The 23,141-nt window shown below is 43.0% G+C and overlaps 1 protein-coding gene across 2 annotated transcripts in view; it reads right to left on the bottom strand.

Annotated features, from left to right (window-relative positions):
• Positions 1-23,141, bottom strand: part of inpp5a (inositol polyphosphate-5-phosphatase A) — a 571,171-nt gene that overhangs the window by 108,119 nt on the left and 439,911 nt on the right. For both annotated transcript variants that reach the window (XM_078564917.1, XM_078564916.1), the window contains exon 9: positions 21,396-21,480. In XM_078564917.1, the coding sequence (XP_078421043.1) occupies positions 21,396-21,480 (85 nt within the window). The remainder of the gene's footprint in view (positions 1-21,395; positions 21,481-23,141) is intronic.

Genomic DNA, 23,141 nt, shown 5'->3' with positions numbered 1-23,141 from the left:
ATGACACTGCTTCTTACCAATGGTACAAAGCAGACAAACAGAGCCATAGAAAATATTTTGTGCAGTTAGCAATCAAACAGGAAGCAAGTATGTCAATAGAGTTTGCACCTAGCTCGCCAAATCTTCTGCAATATGTTAATCCATGGCAGCTCCTGTTTGTGACAGGCTAGCCAGTCCTGCTGAAAGAATTTAAAGGTTTGCAGTAGCAGATGAAAGGAAAGGCATTTTTGAGCGATAAGAGTTTGATCATCCTCACAATTGAGCAGAGGCATCCACTGGCCTCCTTCATTTGTTAATACCTCAACAGAAGTAGTGCTAGAAGAGTTGAAGTGCAGCATCCATTAAGCTGAACCAAACAGACAGCATAGGAACAAGTGTCACTCCATGTTAATGCTGTTTTTGGCTGATCACACATGCCAAAGAAATTTAGAGACCTTAGTAAATCAGCTAAGATAAGTTGACCCACTGTGACTTTACAGCAAATGGATTAGCAAAGTGTTTGCTACAAAGTTTATTCTCCCTTTAGAATCCCATACAGCTCATTTAATGGTTACCATACATGCCCATTCCACAGAATAGCACTGTGCAACAGCAAGTTATATCTGTAACTCTTGCCATACTGATATCCTTAAAGGAATTCAGCTTCAAAAAAAACTTCAAACAAATGGAAGCTGCATGATGCATGTAGAAGTATTCAGTCTCACAATGCACAGTTGATATCATTTAATGTGCTCCTCAAATTTCCAACCTCCTCCTTTGCTTGCACAAAGGAAGCAGACATTGATGGAAGCAGGGTTTCTTAATATAAAGTCTTTGATTTCCTTCAAAGATGCTACATTGGAAATCATTGGCAATAGGCTCCATTGTGGGAAGAGGGGAGCCCCTCTTTCAAGCACAGCACTATTCTCATCCTTCCCGTGTCCTTTTTCCTCACCCTACTCAATCATCTCCTCAGGTATCCACTGAAATATAATACCATATGGCATAGTGCAATCAATATTTGAAGGGGTTGTCATGTAGCCAACATTACCTTGCATGTTCCTTCAAATTCTTCTATAGATATTTAACAAGAAGCAGTATCAGCTCTCACTGCCACAGAAGGAGTCAGCACTTTACTTGATGTTGTGTCACTCACTCTTCCTGGCAGAAATGCCAAGACAGATACATTTACCCGGCATGAATCAAGTAGTTCATTTTACAATGGATCACTAGGTGAAGTACTGAACACAAGCTTGGAAGAGCAAGTGGCGGTGGTAGTGGAGGAGAAAGAAGCTGCTCTCTGGAAGGCGAATTTGCATCCTTCTTCTGCAACAGATGCAGATCTTCTGGCACCTGCGCTTAAAACAACACTAACATGATAAGCAGTTGCAAGAGGCTGTGGTAAGTATCCTGCAAAGTATCCCTAAGTGTGGAGGAGTCCACTAGTTGCACCAGTGCGGTAGTGCACAAAGAGTTTTCTGCACTGTGATCTGTCACAGACTATTTCCCATCTCCAGGGCCATCTGCAGTAGAACTCCCATTGCAGAAGCACTTAAGGCCAAAGTATCACTTGTGACCGCTCAGGTTACAGATCTTAGCTTCCAAATTACAACAGGCTGCACTGCTCAGTTTCAGCATTCTAGGGAATCAGATGGAGGGAACTATTATACAGGGTTTCTCTGTCTTCATTACTCCCCAGAGGTCTATTCTCATGCAGATAGTGTACATGCTGAGGAAGTGCAGCAGTTGGTGAGAGTGTGGGTGAAGCTATTGCCTCTCAGGGCAATCAAACCCTTCTAGTCTCCTCTCTCAAATAACTGAAACTTAATCAGAAAGCAGAACTGGTTTCAGGGCCACTTCATTACGCAATGCAAAGCTGCAGAGGGCCTCAAAGATTTTCCCAGTGATGGTTAACAGAAAATCATCTCCCTCCTGCCATTGAGGAAGCACCTGAAAGGAACAAAAGCTGAAAAATAAGGGGATGCACAGTGTAAAACGGCTGCTAATTTTGTATGACAGGAAAGGTTTATAACGGGATGTCTAGTTTGGCTATCTATTCAATGGTCTCCTGAGGTGTCGAGTGGGAAAAATGAGATGTCACATGCAACAGATATTAATGGGCAGGTTGATGTGATGTGTTCCATCGTCTGAAATGCAAGAGCACAACTGCACTTTGGGCCATCCCTCACGGGATGCCACTTCTGGAGCAGGTGGCTGCAGCACCATTTCCTGTGCAGGTTCGGTTGTGCAGTGTCCACTGCCTTCCGGGAGTCAGTGATGAGGTGTTGGTTTTTTGTGCTGCATGCGTCTTGACGATTCTGTCTATCTGAATAGTGGGCTGATACCAGCTGCATGAATATAATGAATGCCGGGCGCAACTTTAAGTGTTTCCTTGGTGGGTTTTTCACGTCTTGGTGAGTGATAAAGGTAGATGTTGCTCGTGATTTTGTTCCCATCACACTGAGCACAATAGCATTACAAAGAATCGCAGGTGAGGCAGTGTGGGAACTATTCAGTTGGATTGATTGGATGATTTCAAACAGCCTTTGTCCATCGGTCCAATATTTTTATAACTAACAAGTGAAAGTATTTAAAATTAGATAAAGACAAGGAGCAATCTAATATAATAAATACTCAGCTGGAGGAGGGCTCAGTTCCTCAAATTGAGGAGGGAAAATAGCACTGGGAGCCGCTCAGCGGGAGTGGACTTCAGCATCCCTGACACCGTCTTCACGGCAGCATTTAGCTGCACATCGTGATCTGTGTGTGTGACGACTGCAGGACCGTGAGGCACAGCAGCATTCGGTAGCAGGGTAGTTTGGGGTAACTGTCATGGTACTGATTGTGTTTCACCAAGATGTTCCAGTGAGTTTCCAGGCCTATTTCACTCTGATTTTTACATTTTGGCTGGTGTTGGCGAGATGAGACCAAAAGGTGAGAGTCCTGTCCAGGGTGCCGCCCAGATATTTTGGGTGAGGGTCATGGGTAAGTCACCTTCCGGAGAGGAAACGTTGAGTTCTTACCCGGCGGCATCATTGTTTATTGGACGCTGACACAACTGTCTTCTCTGGGTTGGGGTGGAGGTACCAGGCCCAGAAGTAGTTTCCAACAGATCCAGGTTGCTGGTGAGCATCCTACCTGCTTCCTTTAGCACTGATGCCTGCGTCAACAGCGCTATTTCATCAGCATAGACAACCTTCTGGGATCTGGTGCAGAGCAGGGCCGCTGTCTAGATGCTGAAAAAGGCAGACACCCGTGTGGCAGATCACTGCTGAGCATCTATGTTCAATTGGTCTTGTCACCAAGATAAACGAGGAGCTTATGGTTGTTTAACAGAGTGTTGATAAGCCTAAGAGTTTTGTGGCATTGACTGATTGTTGAAAGATACAGTAACAGGTCTTCACACCAGTCAGTACCTTATGTCAATGAAAAGTCTACAAAGGCAGCTCCAATCTTCAGCTAATTCTGGAACCTTCCCTTGTTGGAGTGGGTGCATGGACCTGATCAGAGCAGGCCCTTCCTTCTCTGAAGTCTGCCTGTTCACTTGGGCAGATTTCAGGATGGGCTATTTGACTACCTTATAGGCTGTAGACAGAGAGGCAAAGGAACTGTAGCTTTTGGGATCATTGGTTGGTTTTCCTGCCTTTAGGGTGGCAACAACTTAGGAATGACACCAGATTCCAGGGATTATCCCGCTGTCAAGGATGTTAGAGGTGAGTTTGTCAAGCCACATCCATCCATTTGGGCCCTGGCTTGATGAAGACTTGGTAGGCGTCGTTGATCCAAGACTTGGTGGCTGTCAGTGCTGTGTCCATCCCTTCAGTGGCGTAAGCTGTCAAAAAGATGGTGTGTGGAGTGGTTTTCCTGCAGAGAGGGCTTAAAGTGTTTTTTCAGTCTGGGTTTGTGTTCTGTGGTAGTCATTGCCTTTGAGTTGATTAGCAGCCAGGACGCATTGATATCTGCACTGAGCTCCGGTAACTCATCGGGGGGATGTGAGGCAGCTTCGAGATATAGCATGATTTAATTTATGAATTTGGTTTGCAATATGTATTTTGCGTTGGATTTTATTTCTGCATCGTGGCCAAAAGAATGATGTGATGATCAGTGTTAGAGGGAAGGTGAGGAGTGTGAAATGGGCCAGTTCTTTGAAAGATCTATCCAATTCATCCCTTTCCCCTGCCCTTTCTCTGTAGCTGTCAGTTCTCTCCCCTTCAGGAGAAGGATAAACAGTCACATTAGCATTGATCAAATGGTCCACTTTAGTCAGCTTTTCATTATTTATCCACTCCATTTGGATAAGAGGACTAAAGCTGTGCCATTAAAAAGTTACTGAGATTGCAAACTCTTTAAGAGACATCAGGTGGTGGAGTGAGTTTAGGTGCAATCCTCCAGCTATCATTACCTCCTACTCTCTAGGACTTGTGAAGGGCACTTTTTCTTCCCACTTCAAATTCACAGGAGCTGTTGGATAGACCACCCCCCTCCCCCACCCCCAGGGGAGGCTCCTCCCCTTATGCCAAATAAATCAATCAACAAGGAACAACATCTGCCTGGACAGCACAGGGGAAAGGGCACTGCTACATGTTCAAAGAACAAAATGACAGCAAGAAGCAAACACTGATCTGTGGCTTGCTTTCAAATTTATGAAAAAAGGTCATGACCTGGCCTCAGCTGTAACACATACGCAGATGCATAAAAACAATAGAATAAAACCACCAAAAAAAATTGCAACACTTCATTAAATGCATTTTCATGTACTATGACACAGAAATGATTTTTTTTTTTGCTTAAATAAGAGTGAGGATAATAACTGTTCATCAGACTAGAATATGTAGGAGAGTGGCCAAGCTTTCAATGGGACAAAGGGAACAGCAGTTCATCAACACCCAGCCAGATCTCAGCTGTACAATCTGGAAGAGGCTTAGGTACTCCTCCACAAGGAAACAGGAGTAATCAAAGGCCACATTATCCTGAGTCATATTCATCGGCCTCCTGGTAACAGGCACATGAGCTGCATTACAGAGGCTTTAAGGCAGGTAACATGACTCCACCCACCCCCCCATCCACACCCCTCACCCCGTGTGTTGCAAATTGGCGCAATAACATGGGAGCCTTTAAATAAATACTCTTTTTTTTTAAAAATGAGACTGGGCAAGGAAAACACAATGCAGAACCTGCAGAAGAGAATAAAATTACGAAGACTTGTATTTATACATCCACAGGGCGTTCCAAAACATGGCAACCAATTTGCACAAAGCAAGGTTCCACAAACACAAAATGAGTTAATTTGTTTTGGTAGTGTTGGTTGAGGGATAAAATGTTGGATCAAGATACAAGAAGACTTTCCTGCTCTTCTTTGAATAATGTAATGGGATGTTTTATATCCATCTGAACAGGCTTCAAAAGATGGTCCCTCCGACGATGCAACACCCCTTGCTGGTGCCAGCCGAGATTACGTGCTCAAAGTCCTGCAGTGGGACTTGAACTGACACACCTCTGATTCACAGGTGAGAGTGCCACTACTGAGCCAAGCTGAATTCTATGGCAGTGTACGCTTCTGAGCATGGTGCATCAGTGTGGAGTGGCTCAAGTATACAGAGCTGTACTCTGCAGCTACTTGACTCTGATGGAGGTGGACTGCGACTGGAAACTTGTCACAGTAAACGTTACAAGTAGTTGCTCAAAGAAAGTAGCCAGAGGCAGTTGGAGATCAAAAGGACAATGGTGGTCGAGACAGACAAATTACAAAGGCTTCCAATATTGCCACATTTATGTAACAAACGGGATAGCTTTACCATGGATCACATGGCAGAAACATAATGGGCTAGACTGCCCTCTTCAGCATGGAATTCTGGCAGGGCGGGACTTCAGCCCTCTGATCCACCCCAACCGCGACCCCTGGTCAAGGGGCATTTGATAAACATGATCAAGTAAGTCAGTGAAAAGTGGTAAAAGCCCGGTAGTGGTACCGAGGAGATGCTTCTGTGTCACCTTAAGATGTCAAAAGGAACCCTAAGGGCATAGAAATGCCTGGAAGACATACTGGAAAAATCCTTCAGTCTGAGACATAAACGGGTGAAATCTTGGAGCTGAAATCGAGGGAGAGGTAGCCTCGACCACGTCCGTTCTTCCATTTTACAGAATTGCGGAACCTTCCCGATGTTATTTTGGGCCTAAAACCACTTTCTACCAGACACCCCAGGGAAGTGCAGTAACTGGGGAAAAGGGAGAGAAATTGAATGGGAGGCTAAGCCCCCTCTGTCCACTTGCATTCATATGCAATGGGCAAGAACTCCTGACAGCTGGGAGGGAAACAGAAACTAAAGTTTGGGCAATGAGGCAGTGGTAGGCCTCACTACCCCATTCCCTGTTCTATCCACAGTGAACCTGCTCAAATCCTTTCATTGTGGATACACTTAGGTAACGCTGCATTGGAAGAGTGGAAGCAATGGAATTTGAACCTCACCCACAGGAAGATACCTTGTTCTTTGAAATCATGAAGCAGAATATCAAAGGCAATTCAGGCATTGAAATGTGCTTGTTGTGGTCAAGATAATTTGTCACAGGCGAGGACAGCAATAAACCACCCAAGTGCAATACATAGCTGAAACCTGAGAAATCTGACTGTGAACTCTATCATGGTCATTTCATCATATCTTACACTGTTGAACCATTGGCAAGCCATTCACGTCAAGTACAATCACTGAAATATAAACTACGAAAATGAAAAGTGCCTCTTTAGCTGTCCATATAGTGAGACTTTAATGATAAATGATTTGAATGGTCTATGTCAACAGGAGAATTTTGTGCTCAATGAGAGGAATTGCTCTGTCCAACCCTTGGTGCATTTGACTTTTTTCTATTACTGGTGTGACGGCATTTGACCTAGAAGCAGTACAGGAAGGAAAATGTGTAATTTCTTTAAAAGTTCTGTGGAATCTGTAATTGTTTTAAGAATGTTTGAAAAGGTTTGAAAAAAGTTTGCAACAATTGTAAAGGATCAATGGTAATTTTCTTGGGTAATAAGAAATACTGGTCCATGTGACCTGGCGACCCTTCACCTGGAAGCAGTACCAAGAGGAGAAATTAACAGACCAGAAGCCATGTGGCCAGACACAAAGGAGAGCTATAAGGAGAGGAATTGGAGGGTGAAGGCACAGGTGCAGGCACAAAGAGAAAGCAGACAGAGACAGAAAGAGGAACACAGAGAATACTTGTGAGGAGAAGAAGCAAATCGCTCTCAGGAAGAGGTCAGTTTTCCTGTTTGGCTGAAAAGGAGGCAGGAGCTCTTGCAGGCAATGTGTGAGCTGGCTGAAAAGGTCTAAAACCTGAAAAGCTATATGTACAGCTTGATGTCACTATATAGCTAAGTGTTTTCCTTGAAGTGGCCAAACCATGAACTGGGGTAACTCTGGAAAGGAACCCTACACCATCAGGACCACTGTGAGAGAATGGGGAGGTGGTGGCATAGTGGTATTGTCACTAGACTAGTATTCTAGAGACCCAGGGTAATGGTGTGGGGGCCTGGGTTCGAATCCCATGGTGAAATTTAAACCCAATAATAATCTGGAATGAAAAGTCTAATGTTAACCATGAAACCATTGTCAATTATTTCCTGACCTATCCTATGTGAATAAAGAACAGAATATTGTTGAACTGTGTAGCTACGTGGTGCCACAAGTCTTCAGGGAAACATGCGGGTGCTTGTAGTTGTATAAGGCGCAGCTTTGTTGTATCGATGATTTAAAATGAAATTTACCCTTTTATTTGCCTGTTAATTCACATTTAATTTGCGTTGGTTCTGATTCCTGTTAAAATAATAGTTACAAAAGTGAAATCTTGTTGATAATTTCTTTGATTGGGAATCATTAAGTAAGTTTGGTTATTTTGGTTTGCAGTTGCCCCACGGGGATTGTAACAACAGTTAAAATGGAGGGAGAGTTCCCCACTGGCTCCAGCCCGGCCTGGTTGAAGTTTTAGGGTAGAGGCAGTAAGCAGCCTGCCGGAAACCAGCAGCAACCTTCTATAAAGATGGAGATTGGAATCTGATGATATCACTGGAGCCTGACTGCAAATATTAACCTAAGACTGAGGAGTGGTAGCTTCCCCATCAGACAAAACCTGCCAGGATCTGCACTGAGATTCATAAGAGGTTCACAAAATTTAATTTCTTTCATTTTAAGGTTTTCTTGTAGGCCCGATGGAGCAGCCCTATTCCCACCTACTAAAGGGAACTATTGGCTGCTTCAGAGACTTCATCAGTAGATATTCGTCACAATATTCTTTTTGGAGCACTGTATTTATTCAATTGTCTACATTTCACCTAATATAAAAATTCTAATTTTTTGGTTAACTATAACTTCATGTGGAGTCACTGGATGGAATTTTATTCTCCCTCACCCACTGCAACCGCCCCCCCCCCCCCCACCTCCCCAGAGGTGGGCTGGGGGGCAACAGGGGCCCCATTTAATCAGGTGATTAACCCAGTTGCTTTCCCAATTAAGTCCGGGGTGGGAAAGCTCAACAACGGCCTTCTCACCTGGAAGCCAACTGAGGCCCTTAAGAGGGCAATTAAGAAGGGCCTCACCCAGCCCCCATTAGTATGGGGGTAATGCCATGTGGGCAACCTGCCAGGAGATATACCCATCAGAGGCATGGGCTACCCATAGGTGAAGACCCCACCTGCCCTAAATACTAACCCCCCACTCCACCCTCTCACCAAGGCCTCCCTGTCTGGCCCTGGAGAACCCACCCAACTTACCTTGTTCCTGGGGCTCCATCGCCGATTCTCTACCTAGGCCTACTGTAGTGCTGGCTACCGCTCCCAGTGGCACTGCCAGTATCGAAGAGCTGCCAGTCTTTGACTGTTCGGCAGCTCTTGGGGGCGGGATATCCACCCCAAACTAGATGGTACGGCAATTTAATGGCCCTGGTGAAACCGGGGGCCCCAGTGACAGAGTTCCCGCTGCTGATTAGGCACTTTATTTCATTGAGGCTTGCGGAGATTGGGTCAGCGGGGCTAACAAAACAGTTTTTGTTTTGGAGGCTGGAACCCCCGCCACCCCTGTTAAATTCTGCCCACTTTTTCTGTAATATTTCTGTTCCATAATTCACTTGTTTTTGAACAACACTAGCAAAGTATCATTTATTGTTCAGCCCTAGTTGCCCTGAGGCCATTTAAGATTTGACCACCTGTTTTGGGACAGGAGTCACAATTAGGGGTGGGATGGTCCCTAAAAGACACTAGTTATGTCAGTCTGGCAGTTTTCATAGTCATTATCTGGTGCCAGCCTACAGTTTACCAGCCTTATTAAATTCAGTTTCACAACTTGACATGGTGAGATTTGAACATTTGACCTCTGGGCTACTGGCTCAGTACCAAACCGCTAGGCTACTGTACCCTGCATTATGACTATTTTACAATGAATTGAGCTTCTGTTGTTTCCCTCCATCCTCTCCTCCAGCCGCGGTTCAGTTGGTAACACTCTCGTCGTCTCTGAGTCAGAAGGCAATGGGTTCAAGGCTCACTCCAGCAACTTGAGCACAAAAATATTGGCTGACACTCTTAAAGACGAGCAGAGGAGTTATCCCTGGCAGGCCAATATTTATTTCTCAGTAACAACATGATAAACAGGTTAGCACAACGCTCTTTTTGGGAGCTTGCTGTGTGTTAATTGGCTGCCGCGTTTAGTGCCTTACAACAGTGACTGCATTTCAAAAGTTCTTCGCTGTGAAGCATTTTGGGAAATCCAGAAGTTGTGAAAGATGCTATATAAATGTATCTTTCTTTATATTGCCCTGATTTGGTCAGAAAAGCAGGATGGCCTAGGAAACCCACCTCTCCCTGGCCACCAAGATGCCAATCATCGCCAACCATCTGCAGGACTGCCTAGCGAAAAATAATTGTTCATAATTTCCCTTCTTCAACTCCTCCTCCCCAAAATAATGCTCTGTCACCAAGAGAGCTCCATCTAATGGTCCAGTTAGAAACTAGCAAGACTCAAAACATGCTGTATTTGAATATTAATTCCGTCTCAGTAACTGTTCATCAGATTTAAAACACTTACCCCAGCTGCTTGTCAACAAGCCAGTAATTAGCATCGTGCCTCATCAGAGCCACATGTTTTCTTGGTGCACAATCCTAATAATGCGGGTTCCAACGTAGGAAGTTTAAACATTTCCAAACACTATTTCAATAGGGTTCCAAATCATAAACATTTACTCTCAAAACTGCGTTTGTCTTTAAACAGACATTGCTGAAGAACTTCTCCAGTTCTTCTTGCCAGCTGATGTGCACACCCTCCCACGCTCATTAGAAAATTTCCACTTTTATGGTTGGATTGTCCTGCATTTCCCCTTTGTTCCCAGCATAAGATATGGCTTCTTTCAGGACATGCTTTTTCTCCTTCTGACTTTTTAAATGAATTGTATCCCCATTCTAGCCTCCACTATAATGGGCATAAACAGCAGTGGTAACAATGCACTTTCAGAATAAACACAGCTGTGATGGCTGTGATTACATGAATAATGAGCTTGAAATCTGCATTATCTCAGTAGTGACAAAGAAGCACCAATTACAAGTAGTACAGTGGCTCCAGCAATTGATGCTGATTAGGTGTTCAGGGCAACAAGGCATTGAAGTGATGTTTGCTCTTCAGTTCTTTAAAGTAGCAATGAAACAAAGGAGGCAAAGCTTGGCCCTTTAAAAGCTTGAACAGATTTGCTCAGAAGTAATAAATGATAAGTAATAAAATCAGTTTGAGTACTCCACAAAGAACCATTTGCACATCCTGGCCCCAGACATCTATGCAGTTTCTGACCCCCACCTGCCCTAAGGAGGATTACCAAGCCCTCCAGGAGTGTCCTGTGGTCTCCAAGAATTAAAGCAATCCAGAGGGAAAAAAATTAAAGCAGCATGACAATAAAAGTTTTTTTTTTTCATTTTCTTTGTACTCTTTCATTTATTAATCATAGAAATGTCATCCCTGACGGTTAGGATTCATCCAATTGTTACAATGAAGAATTTGCTCACTTTCCAATTGAGCATGGGAAGGCTGGACACTATAAGGGTGACCGTATCGGGTGACCAGTGATGACAGTGTGGGCCGGGGTGTTTGGAGGCAGATGGCCCATGTGATGAAACCTCCAAGAATACGTCCAACCAGATTTGGGAATGTTAACCTGAACTCGGGGTGAGGGAACTTGGCAGGAACCAGGTTGCACTGTGTCTCTGCTGTTTCAGTGATTTTTCTAGCCTGCCTTTAAAGGCTGTTTATGAGACAACTAGCATTGGTGAGAGGAGAGTGGGGGGCTGGTGTCAAAGTTGGGACAAGGGACTCCTTATGTCAGGAGTTCTGACTCCCTTAGATTATGTGGGATCTGTTATAATCCTGGAAGCTAATATAGAAAGTGAAGTGAGGTGTACCAGTCTCTCAACGGGTATATGTGGGCCCTGCCTGAAGCCATGAAATATCTTGATCAGCCATTTACACAGGGAGTTGAAGGTAATGGTGGGTGGGTAATGGACTTTCCAGCTACAGGGCAGTGGTTGCCCTTAGCGGTACTATTGTACATCTGACACGTGTAAATCAAATGTCCTCCCACTGACCCTATAAACTCTAGAGGGCACTGACGGGTCCAATTCTGCTGATTATGCTGGGATTATACTCTATGGATTGTTGGGGCTCTTGCTTGGTGGGAAACAATCCCGAATCCAAGGCAGGCATAATGATAAAATGTATAGATTTAATCTCAGAAAATGGGGCTGGGTATAAAGCAAGGGCACAATATCTTTTGTGCTTGTCTCACTTCTGTGGCCTCTTTCAAAAGATGTTCCATACAACTGTATTGCTCCATATCTCCGCTCACCTTCACATCACATGCAATATATCTACATTTTCTGCCCTCGAAATGTTCTACCAATTGGAATGGAGCACAAGGATCATTTTGCCTTTGCTCCAAATGGAAATCCTGATACCAAAATGAATTTATGAGAAAACAGTACAATATTTATCAAAAGGAATGGAACTGAAAACATTTGGACAGTCACTGTCAATATTTCATTGCTGTGGCAGAAGCCTGAAAACCATAACAATAATTTAACAGTACATTAAATTATAACGTGTCAAAGGCCCTTTAACATCAGCTACAGCAATGCATTCTATAAAGACATTTTAAAATTACAGTAAAGGACTGCATATCACAGCATCATTAACTATTGATTAAGTACTCTGAAGAAGTAATTATTGGAAGAAATGTTACTCCAAAGCTTGAACAATGTGGAAGCATCTCTTACGGAGGGGACACATGTATCTGGGGACAAAAAGACTACAAAAAAGTAACTCTAAAATACACGTTCTGCTCATCACACTCTGAGCTCCAAAATCAGTCCATAAATGAGAAATGCAGGCTAAAGCCACACACAACAGAAATCCATTCAAATCTATTCTGGATAACTAACTAGTTAGAATAATGACCTCATCATCCATTAGTGGCTATTAAAGGTCAAAGGGAAGTAAAGCTAGTTTCGTTTACAGTTGAATTTGAACCAGGCTGATATTAAAAGAACAAATGAAATCCTCCTGCATCTTGAAGGCCATGGTTACCTATAAATGCAGGCCATGGACTTACAACCTTTGCTCACAATCCAAGCAGTTTTCCAGAGTTCTTTTAGGAGGCATTTTTGGCAGGAGTGGGTTGCTTTATTCAGTTTTGCATGAACTTTGATGAACCAAATGGCTTTTTCTTATTCTTGGTTTCTTTTTATTTGGTATTTCCTGATTTAAGTAGAGTCTGAACACTGCTGTCCAAAGAGGCTGAAACAAATATTAAATCTGAACAGAGAACAATGAGCTCTCTTGGGGCGTAGTCCTGCCTCCTGTGTGATCATCCAATTCACTCATGGGTATAAAGAAAAGGAAAATGTGAAAAGGTAAGTAAATGTAACTCAATTGGGGTCAATGTGAATATTGATTCCTAACTGACTGTGATTGGTACTATAATCTCAGGGCATCCTGAAGTATTTTAAAAAGCACACAGAGAGTGAGGGGAGTTCATTTTAGAAGGTGTGCGGAGAGTGAGGGGAGTTCATTTTAAAAAGCATGCCGAGAGCGAGGGGAGTTTATTTTAAAAAGCACTAGGAGAGCGAGGGGAGTTCATTATAGAAAGTGTGCAGAGAGTGAGGGGAGTTCACTTTAAGAAGCACTAGGAGAGCAAGGGGAGTTCATTATCGAAATTATGTGGACAGCGAGGGGAGTTTATTTTAGAAAGCACGTGGATAGCGAGGGGAGTTCATTTTAGAAAGTGTGCGGACAGTGAGGGGAGTTCATTTTAAAAGGTGTGTGGAGAGCAGTTGGTTGGCGAGCAGGAATGGTGAGTATTTCTAGTCTTCAAAGTAAAATTAAGGTGTTTAGTTTTGTGTTTAGGTCCCTAGTCTTCATTTTGTCTTCCTAAAAATAGCTTGTTAAGTATAAGATTGATACTGGTGTAAAAAATAAGTACAATAAATTGTAAAGAGCAGGGGATTCTTCAAGTGTAAAGAGCAGGGATACTACGTTAATTAATTAATAAATTAAATAAAATACAATAGCGATGGCAGGATGGGTGATGTGTTGCTACTGCAGCATGTGAGAGCTGCTGGACACCAAGGTAATCCAGAGTGAACACATCTGTAGTAAGTGTTTGCAGCTCGAGGAACTTCGGATCCGAGTTAAGGAGCTGGAGTCCGAGCTGAAGACATTGCGCCACATCAGGGAGGGGGAACGTTACCTGGACACTTTACTCCAGGAGGCGGTCACACCCCCTCAGATTAGGTCTTTCAAACTTGGTCTGTGATCAGGGACAGGAGGGTGTGACTGCAGGTGAGGCAGATATGGGGACCCAGGGAGTAGCGCTCGAGGAGCCTTGGCAACTACAAATGTCCAACAGTTACGAGGTTCTTGCAAGCTGTGTGGACGAGAGTGGGGACTGCAGGGAGGATGAGCGAACTGACCACGGCACCATGGTACAGGGAGCCATTCAAGTGTGGGCAGGAAATAGGAACATGGTAGTGGTAGGGGACAGTATAGTTAGGGGGATAGGTACTGTTCTCTGCAGCCATGAACGTGAGTCCCGAAGTCTGTGTTGCCTGCCCGGGGACAGGGTTAAGGACGTCTCCTCAGGGCTGGAGAGGAACTTGGAGTGGGAGGAGAGGAGAGGAGTTGTCGTCATCCACATTGGTACCAATGACATTGAAAGGACTAGAAAGAATGTTCTGCTGAAAGAATTTGAACAGTTAGGAGCTAAGCTAAAAAGCAGAACCTCCAAGGTAATAATCTCGGGATTACCATCTGAGCTACGGGCGAACCAGTATAGGGTAAATAAAGTCAAGGAGTTAAATGTTTGGCTCAGAGATTGGTGTGGGAGGAATGGGTTTCAGTTCATGGGGCACTGGCATCAGTACTGGGGTAGAAGGGAGCTTTTCTGGTGGGACAGGCTGCATTTGTACCATGCTGGGACCAGTGTCCTGGTGAATCGAATAACCAGGCTATAGGAGGCTTTAAACTAAAGAAAGTGGGGGAGGGCTCTGGACAGGGGAGAGATAGGCTTACAAAGCAAAAGGATATGGCAGTTTTGCAGGGCATTTATTTAGGTAGTGATACCCACAGTGTGACAGGAAAAGACAGGGTATACAAACATAAAAAAATAGCAGCAAATCTGGTCAAAGGGGGAAAGAAATGGTAAAAAGGAAAATTAATGACTCTTTACTTAAATACACGTAGTATTCAGAACAAAATAAATGAATTAATGGCACAAATAGAGGTTAATGGGTATGATCTTATTGCCATTACGGAGACGTGGTTACAAGGAGATCAAAGCTGGGAACTAAATATTCAGGGGTATGTGACCTTTGGAAAGGACAGGCAGGAAAGAAAGGGTGGTGGGGTAGCTTTGTTAGTACGGGGTGGAATAAGTACGATAGCAAGAAATGATCTTGGATCAGAAGATGTAGAATCCATATGGGTGGAGGTAAGAATTAACAAGGGGAAGAACACCCTGGTGGAAGTAGTCTGTATGCCCCCTAGCCGTAGCAATACTGTTGGACAGAGAATAAATCAGGAGATAATGGGGGCATGTAAAAAAGGCAGCACATTAATCATGGGTGACTTTAATCTTCATGGCCTGAATTTATCCTGCGTCGGGTGGGCACGACAGGAACGGGTGGGGGTGGATGCTGAGCTGACCGCCACCCGCAATCATCTCCGCACCGCCATTTTATGCGGGCAGGCCAATTAAGGCCCGCCCAGTGTAATACGTGAGCGGCAGCGCTCAGTGCTACCTGTGCAGGCAGGGAGAGGAGGGAGAGTCGGTGCCAGGGCTCTTTCGCGCATGTATGCGAAAGAGCGCTTCAATCTCCCTGAGGCAGGGAGCTATCTCAGGGAGGTTGAAGTGCTTTTGAAAACAATAAATAAGATCAATAAAAATTTAATGAAACATGTCCCCTCGTGTGATTGATTCACATGAGATGGGACATGTTTTTATTTTTCATAAAAACTTTTTATTTTATTCATGAAAGCTTCAGGACACCTCCTCCCGCTCGTGGATGAGGTTTCCTAAAAAAACGTAAAGGTCGCTTGGCCTTTTCGCCTGACCGCCAACCGTAAGGTTGGACGGGCAGCATAAAGGTGAACTTAATTACTTTGTTAATGGCCTTAATAGGCCTTTTAAATATCGGCAGGCACGCAGCCGACTCCGGTGCGCACCCGCTGAATGAAACATCGCCAGACAGTGCGGTGACGTCAGGACGCACGCCCAACGTCATCGCACGTCACTTTACGCGACGACATGTCGGGCCTGCCCCCAGTTGCCGACTGAAAAATCCTGGCCCATGTTGATTGGGAAAATCAAATTGGCAGAGGAAGCCACGAGCAAGAATTCATAGAGTGTATTCAGGACAGTTTCCTAAAACAATAAGTTGTGGATCCAGCCAAGGATCAGGCTATTTTGGATCTGACAATGTGTAATGAGGCAGGTTTAATAAATGATCTCAGTGTAAAAGATCCCTTCGGAAACAGTGACCAGAACATGGTAGAATTCAGCATTCAGTTTGAAAGTAAGAAACTTGGGTCGGAAACAACTGTGCTAAACTTAAATAAGGGTAATTACAAAGAAATGTGGGCAGAGTTGGCTGGAGTGGACTGGGAAAGGAGTTGAACAGAAAAGACAGTTGATGAACAATGGCAGACATTTAAGAAAATAGCTCATGACTCACAACAAAGATATATCATAGTGATGGAGAAGGATACAAGGAAGGGGGTAAACCAACCATGGTTAACCAAGAAAGTTAAGGATAGTATCAAATTGAAAGAAAAGACGTACAATGTGGCAAAGATTAGTGGTAAGCCAGAGGATTGAAAACGTTTCAAAAACTAACAAAAGATGACCAAAAAAACAATAAAGAGGGAGAAAATAAACTTTTAGGATAAACTAGCAAGTAATATAAAAACGGACAGTAGGAGCTTCTTTAAATATATGAAAAGGAAGAGAGAGGCCAAAGTGAACATAGGCCCCTTAGAGAATGAGGCTGGGGAAATAATAATGGGGAACCAGGAAATGGCAGAGGAGCTGAATAAATACGTTGCACCAGTCTTTACGGTAGGAGACACTAATAGCATTCCAAAAATAATAAATAATCAAGGGGCAAAAGATGGGGAAGAAATAAATATAATAACTATCACTAGAGAAAAAATATTAGGGAAACTGGTGGGACTAAAGGCCAATAAGTCACCTGGACCTGATGGGTTGCATCCTAGGATATTAAAGGAAGTAGCTACAGAGATAGTGGATGCACTGGTGGTAATCTTCCAAGAAGTCTTGGAAAACACCCAGAGGATTGGAAAACTGCCAATGTAACACCCTTATTTAAAAAGGGAGACAAAAACCAGGTAACTATAGGCCAGTTAGCTTAATATCCATCACTGGGGAAATGTTAGAGTCTATTATAAAGGATATGATAGCAGAGCATTTAGAAATGCAAAATTAAATTAAGTAGAGTTAGCATGGCTTCATGAAGGGGAAATCATGCCTGACAAATAATTAGAATTCTTTGAGGAGGTAACAAGCAGGATAGATAAAGGGGAACCAGTAGATGTAATATATTTGGATTTCCAAAAGGTGTTCAATAAGGTGCCGCAAAGAAGGATACTTAAAAATATAAGAGCCCATGGTGTTGGGGGTAGTATATTAGCATGGATAGAGTATTGGCTAACTCATAGAAGACAGAGAGTTGGGATAAAGGGGGCATTTCCAGAATGGCAATCTGTAACAAGTGGGGTGCCACAGAGATCAATGCTGGGGCCACAATTATTTGCAATATATATTAATTACTTGGATGTGGGAAATGAATGTACTATTGCCAAGTTTGCAGATGACAAAAATGGTTGAGAAGACAAGTGGTGAGGATGACACAAGGAGTCTACAGAGGGATATAGACAGGTTAAGTGAGTGGGCAGAAACTTGGCAGATGGAATATAATGTGGGAAAATGTGAGGTTATGCACTTTGGCAGGAAGAATAGAGGAGCTGAATATTATTCAGATAGGGAAAGACTGATGAAAGCTTCAGCACAGAGGGATTTGGGAGTCCTTGTGCATGCATCACAAAAAGCTAACATTCAAGTTTAGCAGGTAATAGAGAAGGCAAATAGAATGTTGGTCTTTATTTCAAAGGGAATGGAATATAAAAATAGGGAAGTCTTGCTAAATCTACACAAGGCACTAGTTAGACCACACCTAGAATACTGTGAACAATTTTGGTCCCTTTACCTAAGGAAAGATATGCTGGCTTTGGAGGCAGTCTGGAGAAGGTTCACTAGGTTGATCCCGGGTATGGAGGGATTTTCTTATGAGGAGAGTTTGAGTCGGTTAGGCCTGTATTCATTGGAGTTTAGAAGAATGAGAGGCGATCTTATTGAAACATATGAGATTCTTAGGGGGCTTGACAGGGTGGATGCTGAAAGGTTATTTCCCCTTGTGGGAGAGTCTGGGACCAGAGGGAATAATCTCAGAGTAAGGGGTTGCCCATTTAAAACAGAGATGAGGAGGAATTTCTTCTCTCAGAGGGTGGTGAATCTGTGGAATTCTTTACCACAAAAGGGCTATAGAGGCTGGGTCGTTAAGTATATTCAAGGTTGAGATAGACAGATTATTAATCAGTAAGGGAATCAAGGGTTATGGGGAAAAGGCAGGAAAGTGGAGTTGGGGATTATCAGATCAGCCATGATCTCACTGAATGTCAGAGCAGACTTGATGGGCCGAATGCCCTACCCCTGCTCCTACATCTTATGGTCTACAAATCCAAATAAAACAAGTGAAGAAGGCATCCAGTGGAGTGCATACCTCTGCATGCTGTGTTAATTCAACATTATTACAATTACGCAGTTCTTCCTTGAGGTTTTCCCTGTCTGGTTGATGCTTTGTTACTACAAAGATGAATAAAGAAATCCTTTTATTGAGAGCTTCCATCACACTGAGGGGACTTTAAGCCAGTCCACATCCAACAGCCTGCTCTGAAAATGCTGCTCATTTTGACAGCTGGGATAAATTCCACTGCAACATTCTAAAACAGTCAACAGCGTTCTACGTAAAACAACCCACCACATTCTTTTAAAAAATCAGCTTGCCCTATCTCCCAATGTTAATGGATCCTTTAAAAAAAATTCTAGGACCTAGATCCATATCTGCATCTTCGCTAAAAAGCGAATCAATTCTTCTTTGGGCCATACCCTATCTGTGTACCAGGATTCGTTGAATTCATTCATTAGCTTTTGAGATATTAGACAAACCGACAGACAGGTTAACAAATTGGGGTGAAAACATTACTTCTGCCCATCTCTGTCACGGAGTTATTATCCTAAAAACAGTTTTACCTCAATGATCTCTACAGAAAAGAAGGGGAGAGCGTTCCGGCTGCAGAATTCTTGTATAGACAATGAACAATGGAAGACATCAGCTCTCCAATCCAAAGGGTCTTCTCAAAATTTCAAAAGCATTTACTCTTATTCCTAGTCTAAGTATCTTTCACCATGTCTATTAACATTTATTCACAGATCTTCATCTTGCATTATTTCATTTCAGTCAATCACAGAACTGACGATATTCCAAAGTAAAGCGCAAGCTGGCATTATGGCAACATTATAATTTGGACTGGCATTTTCAGTCAGTCTAAAGCTGGGTATTAGAGTCACTCCGGGTCTCTGTTTACAGATTGGCTGTATTCACACTATGACTGTAGCATGGGTGTGAAGCAGTTTCACCGCAGTTAAGGTGTAAGTGCAGTTTGCACCTGGTATCAAAGCTTGTCCTGGCACTAAAGTGAATTGAGATGGTCTGGAGGAGGTATTCTCATCCAAATCCACTTTGGAGAGATTAAGTCAGTCTGTTTACAAGCTTGGTGTCACATCTGATCCCGAGATGAGTTTCCAACCTCATTTTTGTGCCATCACTAACACTGCCTATTTCCATCTCTGTAACATCGTTTGACTTTGGCCCTGTCTCAGCTCATCTGCTGCTGAAACCCTCATTCATGTCTTTATTACTTCTAGATTCAACTATTTTAATGCACTCCTGGCTGGTTTATGAGATTGCATCCTCTGTAATTTTGAAGTAATCCAAAACTCTGCTGCCCATGTCTTAACTCGCAGTAAGTCCCATTCCCCTATCACCCTTATGCTTGCTGACCGACACTGGTTCCCATTTAAGCAATGTCTTGACTTTAAAATTTTCATCCTTGTTTTCAAATCCCTCCATGGCCTCACCCCTCCCTATCTGATATTCTCCTCCAGTCCCTCAACCCTCCAAGATATCTGCACACCTCTATTTCTGGCCTCTGTGCACTCACAATTATAATTGATCCATCATTGGTGGCCATGCCTTCAGTTGCCTTGGCCCCAAGCTCTGGAATTCCCTCCTTACACCTCCCCGTCTCTCTACCTCACTTTCCTTCTTTAAGACACTCCTTAAAACATGGCACTTTGGCCAAGCTTTTGGTCACCTGACCTAATAACGCCTTATGTGGCTTAGCATCATACTTTGATTTAAATGTTCGTGTGAAGTGCCTTGGGACATTTTATTATGTTAAAGGCACTATATAAGTTGTTGTTGTTGTTGAAGTCATTATAGGCTTCAACACCAAATTACACTTTGCATAAAATTGGTGCAAAATCGAAACAGCTTAGCACCAATACAAAACCTGCAGTGCAAATGTACCATTAGTCAACTTACATTGAATTTGAACTTAAACCAGCCAGTAAAAGACTACATTGGGAGTGGAATCACCCTCAACGTACAAAGTACTTGCTAAAAACTGTTCAACACTTAATTCTAAAAGCATTCTCTTGCTTTATTTTGAACTGCAGATAGATACTGCCAAAAGAAAATGCTTTTGTTCTATGATAATAGGTTGTGATTTGTATTGCAGTACTAACACATAAATAATGCTGTCCAGTCCTAGTGCTTTCCCAACACCCAGCATTTCAGACAATTGCGAAAATCTGATTTGTCTTGCTCCTCTCCCTCAGCTGCACTGAATAAAATCCACTCCTCGCCCATGAATCTGAAGCTTTCATTGCCTCACTCTATAAAAATTGAGTGTACCAAATTGATAAGATGGCTTTAGTGAACATTTGGAAATATGGAAGGAATGTTAATGCAACTATTTGATAAATTTCAAACATACCCTAGAAATGTTCATTCTGCCCAGCTAATCAGTTTTTTTCATTATATAGAAATACTTCCAAGAATTTATACTTACCTTCTTTCTTCTACAACACTTGCCAATTTTTATGTTTTTTTTTAAAAAATTCTCTTTTATGTAGCCCTAACTATTCTTCTTTAATTTATCTTCCTTTTCATCCAGATTATCTGCAAATGATCAAATCCACTGCACTCATGTCGCTGGGCTCAGCCATACCAATGGTACAACTCGTCCGGTGACATTAATCCACGGTCTACAAACCAGAATAAAATGGGTAGGGAATTAGATAACCTGCTGCTTCCCCAATTGTTACGATAAAAAAAACTGTTTCTCTTCAAAAAACAAGAGTTAATAGAGTCAGTGTTAGTGGTCACTCTACTTAAATATACCATACATGGATGAATAGGCATGTGGAGATTTATTTCTATTTATTTTTATGATCCCTGCGTACTGTGACTAATTGGGATATAAATCTGCTGGCAGGGAGTTCTACTTCTGACTCTCTCCACCTCAAGAATTTTTATATGATGCTTTCTAGCTCTGATATTCTAACTTCAACTTTAGGAAGAATCTTTCCCTCTTTGAAAACCCAACCCAATTCTTGAACATGCTGTGTAACTAGAAAGTTAAACACTTTAATGGTGGCAGAACTGGAGCCTGATAGGACTTTTGCCCGACAACACCTACCTCTATCACACCTTTAGAATCCAACCTGAAGTTGAAGTCACCAAACAGGAAGTGGGGCACCTTCTCATATCGTTGGTCTGTAATCCTAGAGTGAGGGATGAGAAATTTATTCGCATTTTCTATACACTTTCAGCTCAGTTTTATTCATTTTAAATAACAGAACAGTGCCAAGCCAAGGGAACAAAAACAAGTCGCGAGTGACTCTCTGCCAGAAGCATGGGGTTGGTGAATTTACCCTTAAAATTTGGACCACAATGGATAAAATTATACTAAATATCAAAAGTTACATTATAAACTAGCTGATCCCCATGACATTGCTCAGGGCAATTTGCATGGTATAATGTTTTCTATCAATATGGTGTCTTGACAGGTAATGCAAAATGTATTATCAGAACCATTGATTTACAGTGAGCAAATAAGTCAAAATACATTTTTACATGACATTCTGCAGTTTTCCCAAGTGCTTTGGTGATTGAATACTGGAGCTTCATGTATTATTTTGTGAGTGCCCTTTATTCTAGACCAGCTCCTGCATTTATCCTTTCCCTTACCATATTTAAAGCTGAGAGAAATTATATACAAGATCATATCAGGAGTGTGACAGAATATTTGCTTGAATGAGTCCAGATCAAGAAACTTGACCCCATCCAGGACAAAGCAATCTGCTTGAAAGGCACCTCTTCCACCACCTTAAACTTCACTTCCTCCACCACCAGCACACCCTGACTGCCGTGTGTACCACTCACAAGATGCACTGCAGTAACTTGCCAAGGCTTCTTCAACAGCACCTCTCAAACCCATGACCTCATCTGCCTAGCAGGAAAAGGGCAGAAGGTGCATGGGATCGCCATCATCTGTAAATTACCCTCCAAGTCGCACAATATCCTGACCTGGAAATACATTGTCATTTCTTCACAGTTGTCCACAGGATCGAAATCCTGGAATTCCCTACCTAACAGCATTGTGGAACTATCTGGACCACATGGCCTGCAGCAGTTCAAGAAGGTAGCTTACCACCACCTTGTCAAGAGTAATTAGGGATGGGCAAGGAATGCTGGCATTGCCAGCACCACCCCATCCCATAAAGGAATAAAAAGAACTGTACTAATTGGTGGTAAGTATTTTATATTTAGCAGCACTGGCAAGGGGTTGAGGGTTCAGCAAAACTGATAGGATTAGATAGGAAACTTGTAGCACTGGTAGCACTTGGCAGATGGTCTCGGAGTTTAGGAACACATTTTACAAGGCAACATTTTATTGCTTCAGCATTAAAACTCTTCACGTCCCAGTTCTGGTCCTCCTCAGCAGCACCCAGTGGGCACACGATACTCCTGTCCTTTGGGAAGAGTGTCCTGGAGTGGCAAATCGGGTGCCTCTCCTCTCATCCAGCTCCTGCAGCTATACCTCCACTTTATTATCCAACAAACATGGATTTGATTCCTAATCCAATGAACCACAAACATGTAGACTTGAATTTTCGCAACAATGGAAAGCCTCTCCGAAAACGGCTGCAGAGGCTGAAATCCGAATTCACGCCTCCGAACATGGTGCCCGCCATTTTTGCGAGGGGAGAAATAGAGGTGGTTCAAAATTGCACACCCATGGATCACGGAGGCAGCTGCCCATATAAAACTGCCTGATTTTTGTTAGCCAGGAGTTGGAAACATGACATGTGCAGATTAGATCTGGTAGGAGCAGGTCTAAACTATGTGGTGTCCTTTGGAAAGGTGGGGTTCTCTTTTGGAG

Source organism: Cetorhinus maximus, chromosome 20 (genome assembly GCF_964194155.1).
Source record: "Cetorhinus maximus chromosome 20, sCetMax3.hap1.1, whole genome shotgun sequence".
Taxonomy (NCBI): Eukaryota; Metazoa; Chordata; class Chondrichthyes; order Lamniformes; family Cetorhinidae; genus Cetorhinus; species Cetorhinus maximus.
The sequence above is the reverse complement of the archived record's forward strand: the minus strand, read 5'-3'. Positions and strand labels throughout refer to the sequence as shown.